Raw genomic sequence first — 8429 nt, forward strand, 5'->3', positions numbered from 1 at the left:
TCTGGAGTTATTTGTTAAAATGTTTCAATCTGCAGGTTCAGAGGCCTGCAGCCTCAGGCAGGGAAGGTTGGTTTCCTCCGTCACTGAAGCAAGCAAGCCTCGTGTTAGTTTCAAGCTGCCTGGCTACCGGCCGCCATCTTGGCTGACAGTTAATTTGCATATTTCGCTGATTAACCAATGAAAAGGGTAGCAGTCGTACGCCAATTACCATGTTTCTCTTTAATTAGTGTAGATACTAGAGGCCTGGTGCACAAAATCCATGCACTCGCCGGTGGGGGTTATCCCTCAGCCCAGCCTGCACTCTCTCTCAGTCAAGGAGCCTTCAGGGGATGTCCAACTGCTGTGGAGGCTGGAGAGGCTCCTGCCATCGCCACTGCACTCACCAGCCATGATCCCAGCTTCTGGCTGAGCAGCATTCCCCCAGTGGAAGTGCACTGACCACAAGGGGACAGCTCCTGTGTTGAGCGTCTGCCCCCTGGTGGTCAGTATGCGTCATAGCGACTGGTTATTTTGCTGTTTGATCAATTTGCATACTAGCCTTTTATTATATAGGATTATATATAGGATGTTTCATAATATACCAGAATAAAACTGGGAAACTAAATTTTCTAGTTTCTTTCAATAATATGGTTTCATTATTTAATTCAAACTTGGAAGTTCTAAAATTAGGTATGCCTTATTCAAATAATAAGTAAGTAACAGATAAGGTATTTCGGTTGTCAATATCGTAATTGCTCTTCTTACCATATAACTACAGAGTTAAATAAATTGTATTTCTCACTATTATTTGTAATCTATGTACTAATCAGTGCTTCTAAATCAAATGGTCCTCAGAGGCATGGATTTATTCCAATGAAACTTTAAGTACAAAATCAGATAGCCATATTTGGCCCACAAGCCCTAGTTAAACCCTGTACTCAACTAACATTGTTATGCAAATCCAAGTGCTGTTTTTGTTTAATGGCATTTATTTTAACAAAAGAGACACTGGTCCTCAAAAATCAAAACTTAGGAAAACAGAAAAATCATTTATTATATTTTCGTTATCTTGTTTCTAAGCTAAATTATTTTCTGAAACACTACTCATGCTAACTATTTATACTAGAACATCTGACAAATGAAATTTGTTCTTCGATTTCTTTTCTCAAGATTACATCATTTTTGGAAATAAAATATGGAATAGAACAGTCATTTTCAGGCTTGATTCTATATTAAGCATGTCAAAATTGAATATTAACTGTAAAAATAATTTAATCAAGCCTGAACAATTTTATGTTCTCTAAAAATCAAAGTCGTATAAAACCAATTATAATACCCCCACACAAGAAGAATTCCTTCCAAGTGGTTCATTGTATTAAATATTACCCATGGGTACACTATAAAAATGCAGTAAAGATGTTTAGACCAATGAACTGAATTACTACAAAACGAAGATTTGTAATTTACACTGAAGTCCACATAACATACCTTTCCAATAAATCTCTGCTTTCTTGTATGTCTCTAGTGGAGAGCGTAAGAAGCATAAGATTAGCATAGGCCAGAAGTAAGTCTTTATTGGTTGCTTGCCAGTTACTTTTATCAGAAGATTCCAGATATTCCTATTTTGTAGAAATAACAATAGGTTATAAAACTTATCAACTGTTATAAAACTTATCCATTTATGCCTACAAATTCCTTTGTCCTTTCCTATTTGTAAAACCACATTTTTACATCAGCCTATAAAAACAACATATAGCTATATAAGTACATACACACAACACACACACATAAATATGTCAATTTTATCTTTCCAAACTATCAATTACAAATTGAGAACATCCTAATAAAAATTTCATTTCACAGGTGCTGTACATAAATAAAAGAAATTTTTATCTTGGGGAGCACTGCTTAAAGGCATGTATGGTAATTATCTATATAGAAGTGTAGAGACCCAGCAATGTTCACCTACCTTAAGGGTTTGTACAACACACAAATTCCATTCTAAACTTGAACGCAAAGCTACGTTTCTCTCTGCCTCGTGGCAGTGCGCCACAGCATCCTTCAATCTTTTATTTGAGCGATACAGCTCTACTAGTCGAATGTTCACATAGACATCATCAGGTCTTGCATAAAGTTCTGACTGAATCAAGTCAAAAAGTTTATTCCATCCATCTTCACCTTTACAATCTAAAAGCTGTTCCTAATTTAAAATAAAAAATCATTAATTTAGAAAAACACCTGTGCAATTTTAAACACATCATGGCTCCTGTGAGCACCATTCTACCGTGTCTAGCTTCAGTAAATTGAAACCAGAAATATTATCCTACATACTTTATTAGCCCCTTCAGAGTTGAAGCTAAACCTCAAAAAAGTTATGTGCAAACATCTGCAATTATATAGTTATCCATTTCACCTCAAAGACTACTAGGACTACTACCCATCCTTGTACACCCATCCCAGGCATTATCAGAGCCTAGGCCTCCCATCAATCCTCATACCAGGTCCTTATTCTCAAACTGCTCTGGATCTCCCTAAATCTTACTCAGTCCCTTGCCCACTATGCTCCTACACTGGAGCTCCTACTGTTCACTATCTTCTCAGTGTCTTCACTCTCTGGTCTTAACTGAATGGTGTATAACTTGAGATAGCCACCATCATTTCTCTGCCATGGAAGCTTTTTCTCTGCTAATCTACATACAAGTAGAGGAAGTGGGGTTTGTGACCTATTCACACCCACTGTCACTTCCAAATAATATTTCCTCATACCTGTTTAGAACCCTGCTCTCTAAAGGACATGCTATCCAGCTACTCCATCTATTCCTCCTCATTAGCAACTGAATAGAAAACTCTCCCTTCATCCTTTACTGTCATTGGTTATTATCAATTACTGTCATTATCAACTGAAAGACGTACAAGGTGTATAACTGCCTGGCTACTCAGTTCTTTAATTACCTCATCCCCACTGGTTCTACAACTCCAGCCCCAGCCATCCATTTGACATTGACGAAGGTCTGCAAAATATGTATTTTGGTCATACCAATCAGACCATCACACTCCTCTTAATCTTCCACCTCACTAGGAACTCACATAACCTCACTGCCATATATATTTACATCTACTACATGAAAGCTCCATTCAATACAGTGACATCACCAAGTCTTAGTTTTCCATAAAACATACACACACACACACACACACACAGTCCTTTGTTAAGTTAAAATGCCATAATCCCAATATCCATAATTACTACCTGCTTACACATCCTCTCAATTAATTCCATGTCTTTCCTTAGAAGAAGCCTATCATCTGTGTTCTCTGTATCTCTACAATAACAGCTGTGCCACTAAGGGCATTTGGAAATTTAGGAAATCTCAAACTGGTAATGCCTAGAACAAATCCTACTGTACCTTTGATAGACTCACTTTCTCCATTCCTTAAAAATATAACTTCATACACCTCCTCTTTCCTCAAATTTCCCAACACTTTCCTTCAACCCTCACTTTCAACTTACGATCACAATTCATTCTTCACTGAAAAAGCTGAAGCCATCAGATGTAAATTCCATTCTGCCATATCTACTTATACTTACTTCTCTCTGCTCCCTTCACCTAGCGAAGACCAAGCTCTCTATAAGAGCTATTTTTTTCACTGCCCTCTCTCCTTACCAATCACGCTACTTCTTCTCGATCACTTCCATAAACTTACACTTGGCCTTTCCATATCTGCAAAAAGCCCTAGATTTCAAGTGTATGTTTAAAAAGAAATAAGATGAACACCAATATGAATGCTTTTCAAAAATTCTACTCTCATACTCAAGATCTCATACCAATATTTTCATTCATTAAATAAATGCCAAAAAACTATTTCCCTTAAGCCTTAAACTTTAAAAACCAGAATTCCTTTGCTAAAAAGTTACACGTAAGAAAGGTTTAGCTTTAAACATCTTTAAAGAGTTATTAAACAAATCCGGGATCCTGCGGAAGCATCTCTCTAACTTTTGATACACGGCAAGAAAAATAATCTCCTATCATTATAAATGCTCCTTAATGTCACTGTCACCAAATGGACTGAACTGTCATGGCCAATAGGGGAACTGTGTTTGAGGCATAACACAAAGATAAGAAATAGGGTAAAGAAATTTACACACTTAGACCTAACATTTTAGATTAATATTTTAAACCCAGCTGCTTCTCGCGGAGAGAAAAAAACTTAATAAGCCTGTATCATGACTGCAGTGGTGATGACATGAATTTATAGATTTTTTTAAATATTTTTTATTAATTTTAGAAAGAGAGGAGGGGGAGGGAGAGAGAGAGAGAAAGAGACATTGATGAGAAACACTGATTGGCTGCCTCTTGCATGCCCCCTACCAGAATCAAGCCACAACCCGGGCATGTACCCTGACCAGGAATCAAAATGGCAACCTTAGTGCATGAGACTACACCTACCAACTGAGCCACACCAGCTGGGCATGAATCTATACATGTAATAAAATTTAAAAGAACTATACATAGACATTGTATCAATGTGAAATTCCCAGGTCTACATTATACTGTAGTTACGTAAGATGTAACCACTACAGAAAGTTGGATGAAGTATACACATGATCTCTCTGTGCAATCTTACAACTTCCAGTGAAAAACCTATAATTATTTCCTAATAAAAAGTTGTTAAAATTCTATCAGAAACATGTATAATGAAGGTAGGTGGTTCTTAAAAACAATATACACTTAAAATTCCATTTAGCTAGCACATTTGAAAAAACTTTATCCAAGAGGTATTTTGCAAACCAGTATATTATATTCAGTAAAGAATAACAATCAGAATTGGTTAATATATAAGCAACAACTTCCTATCACTTTTAGTAATTACCTGTAACATCACAGAGAAACTGTCATTGAAGTTAAGCTTGAAAACCTCACTATCCCATAACACAATCCTTTCCATCTTTAGATAGTAATAACCCTAAATTGTCATCCTATGGATAATTTTTACCAAATGAAATAAAAATTTTATATCGAACAGCTTGATTTAATTATTAGCTCCACCATCTAGTTATAAAACAGTAAATCCCTAAAATGTTAATAATTGAATAAGAGTGAGATACCATTTGTAAAGCATAATAGTGCCTAGTAAGACAGCATATGCACAGAAAGTTTTGAAGAAAAATATTTTTTTGACATTATTTTTTAGAGGTATAATTGACATATGACATTGTATTAGTTTGAGATATACAACATAATAATTTGATATATACATACTGGAAAATGATTTCCACAGTAAGTTTAGGTAACATCACCTCACAGAGTTACAAATTAGTTTTTCTCATGATAGTAACTTTTAAGATCTACTCTATCACCTTTCAAATATACACATAGTATTGTTAATAGTCACCATGCATGCTGCATATTACATCCCCAGAACTTAACCATCTTATCACTGAAAGTTTATATCTTTTGACCACCTTCACCCACTACCAATCAACTACCCACCCACACACACAATATTTTAATGTCTCCTACTGAAAAGTCATTTAACTCCAAATATTAGAAATAGTTGTGACTACCTTTAGTTTTCCCAATGCTTTTATCATGTTTTATTCTTTTTTTTTACCTTTAATTTATAAATTGCAGGACTTCCTGGGAAAAGTTTAGCTGCTCTTTCAACCCAGTATTTTGCTCTTCCATCAGTAACATCATTTTTACAAAGCAATTCTGCAATCTTCAACACAAGATCTTTTTGTGTTGGGTTTAATTCCACTGAACGCTGATATCAGAAAATAAATAATAAATTAGTAGGGTTCCTAAAGTACAGATACTCATATATACACATGAAAAACTCTGTTCCTAAATGATAACATGCTATTTCAAAGTTATTACAATTAAACTTAATGTCCTGAAATATTTTTGAAGGTAAATAAAAAGTATGTTTTTATGAGATATGTCAGGAAGAAGGAAAAAAAGGAAGAAAACCACACATATAAGAACAGCATTTCTGACAACATTAGGCTTAAAATTTATAGGTATTCTTCTTCTCAAAGTGCTAAACTCTTAATTACAAATTATAGCGTACTTTGGACCAAATAATTTAAAATTAGTTCCATGCTGTGCCACTTGTTTTCTTTTGTTTTGTTTTGTTCATCCTCACCTGAGGATATTTTTCCATTGCTTTTTAGAGAGAGTGGAAGAGAGAGGGAAAGACACAGAGAAACATTGATGTGAGGGAAACACATCGATTGGTTGCCTCCTATGCAAGTCCCAACCAGAACCCAGGCCAGGGAGGAGCCTGCAACCAAGGTACGTGCCCTCTGACCAGAATCAAACCCAGGATTCTTTGGTCTGCAGGCCGACGCTCTATCCACTGAGCCAAACTGCTAGGGCTAAGCTGTGTCACTTAATAGTACTGTGATACCTTGTTTTCATGACATCCATAATAAATATCTGAATTATTTATTATATAAATTACGCTGGGCATTGTGTGTTTGGCTGTACAAAGCCTAAATTTTAATCTTATAGTTTACCTTATAACATTCGACAGCTTTGTCTATGTTTTCCTCCACTTCATAAAGAAGACCAAGAAACCTGTGAGCTTTGGGATCCCTTTCTTGCACATTAATATATGTAGATATGTATCTGTTTAAAAACAATATTAAAAAAGTAATCTTTAAATAATCACATTTACAGTTATATTTAAATAACTGAAGGGTATATCTTAAACCAAAGCAACCACTCAACTAATTTGTATTATTATAATTACTGACTACCACTATTTATACTAGAATATGAAGATAACTCAAAGTACTCAAACACAAAAGGATAATACTTAAACACAAACAAACATACAAAGCTGACAACATACTATTACCACTAAATGCTACATTTATCAAATGGTTTTTCCAGTGCTACCCACATATAATAAATGAATACATGAACTGTTTTTTCTTCCTGATTACATTTTGGAAAAACACTAAAGAGTTTGCGTAAAATCAGAAAGTGATGAGAGTAAATATTTTAAGTCATCATAATGTGAATACTAACGAGCAACAATTTCCCAAATAACAACTAAGAGAATGTATTTATCTTAAAACAAGAAAACAATATCTAACAGTATTGTGTATCCAGCTAAACTAGAGCAGAGAAAAAATTACCAAATAACGTATTAAATACAGGTCATTTTCATTTCTTAACAATAAAAAATAAGGAAATATCTTCTAGATCCAGTGAGTAATATCCTAAGGGCAACAATGAAGCAAAAAGTATCATGTTAATAAGGAGGGTTAACAGCCCAATGTTATTAAATAAAAGTGCTCTCACTTTATCAGCATTTCCATCTTCCCATATATGCTTTAATATCTACCTCCCTCTTCATTTCCTCCTTTCCACAACTGCAAATCAGCAAATCAGATCAACAGCCTTCTTGGCCATACTATGTGTGAGACAAAGCCTCAGTGTGACCTACTGAGTAAATTAAAAATCTTTTATACAAGCTATATTCCTGTCCAGAAATCAAAGTTTAATTTTGTATTCACTGCTGTTTTCCAGCTGATTAATGTATCAGATATGTAACCAGGAAGAAATTAAGATACAAGCATGGTTGTCTTTTATTCTACCCCGGAACAATCTTTAGAAAAAGTATTTTAAGGCAAACAATTTGCCTTTGGTAGGCATGCAGAAAATCATTCCAGGCTCAATCTCCAAGGAATCTAGGCTAGTCCTTAAGATCAGTCTTAGTGATGAACCCCTTATTTACAGGACATACTTAGGAAGAACTGCTGAAAAACGGCAACAGTTTTTTACCCATTTCAAAAAAGAACATGATTTTGGAAAACTAAAGCATATTTAGTTTGGTACTTACTTTTTAGCAAGATCATATTCTTTAGCTTCATAGTACAGCTTCGCAAAGTAGAATCCTTTCATTGATTTCTAAAAAACATTAAAAGTTCTTTATTTTTCATATTTTAAATTTTGAAAATTTTTCATAAGAACTAAAAATCTGTTCTAATAAAATTAATATTAATATATTTTATTTTTGTTCACTTAAGAGGTAAATGAAATTGCTTGTAGAAAGGCATGTTTGCTCTGAAAGCCATGATTCCACATAATAATCCTATCTAATAAAAGACAAAAATGGTAATTGGCGTACAACCGATACCCTTTTCATTGGCTAATCAGCGAGATATGCAAATTAACTGGCAGCCAAGATGGCGACAGGCAGCCAGGCAGCTGATGCGAACAGGGAGGCTTGCTTGCTTCAGTGATGGAGGACTACAACGTTCCCCGCCGGCTGCTGCAGGCCTCTGAGCTGCAACTCTAAGTAACTATGTTACAAATATAGAAGCTAAACAAAACCCCAGAAACCTGCTTTAGTCCGTCGGGCTTCAGCCAGCAGGATCGCAACACTGTTTCAAATACAGAAGGTAAAGAAAGGCCAGAAACCTGCTTTCAGCAGCA

General features: G+C 35.1%; 1 protein-coding gene across 3 annotated transcripts in view; it reads right to left on the minus strand.

The window, feature by feature from the left end:
* The window catches only part of RANBP2 (RAN binding protein 2), a 100489-nt gene that overhangs the window by 63763 nt on the left and 28297 nt on the right, over window positions 1–8429 (minus strand). For all 3 annotated transcript variants that reach the window (XM_006763884.2, XM_015564005.1, XM_015564006.1), the window contains exons 2-6: window positions 7834–7901; window positions 6500–6611; window positions 5593–5745; window positions 1949–2179; window positions 1468–1598 (exon numbers count right to left, since the gene is read on the minus strand). In XM_006763884.2, coding sequence (XP_006763947.1) covers window positions 1468–1598; window positions 1949–2179; window positions 5593–5745; window positions 6500–6611; window positions 7834–7901 — 695 coding nt within the window. The remainder of the gene's footprint in view (window positions 1–1467; window positions 1599–1948; window positions 2180–5592; window positions 5746–6499; window positions 6612–7833; window positions 7902–8429) is intronic.

This window comes from Myotis davidii, unplaced genomic scaffold, assembly GCF_000327345.1.
Source record: "Myotis davidii unplaced genomic scaffold, ASM32734v1 scaffold979, whole genome shotgun sequence".
Lineage (NCBI taxonomy): Eukaryota > Metazoa > Chordata > Mammalia > Chiroptera > Vespertilionidae > Myotis > Myotis davidii.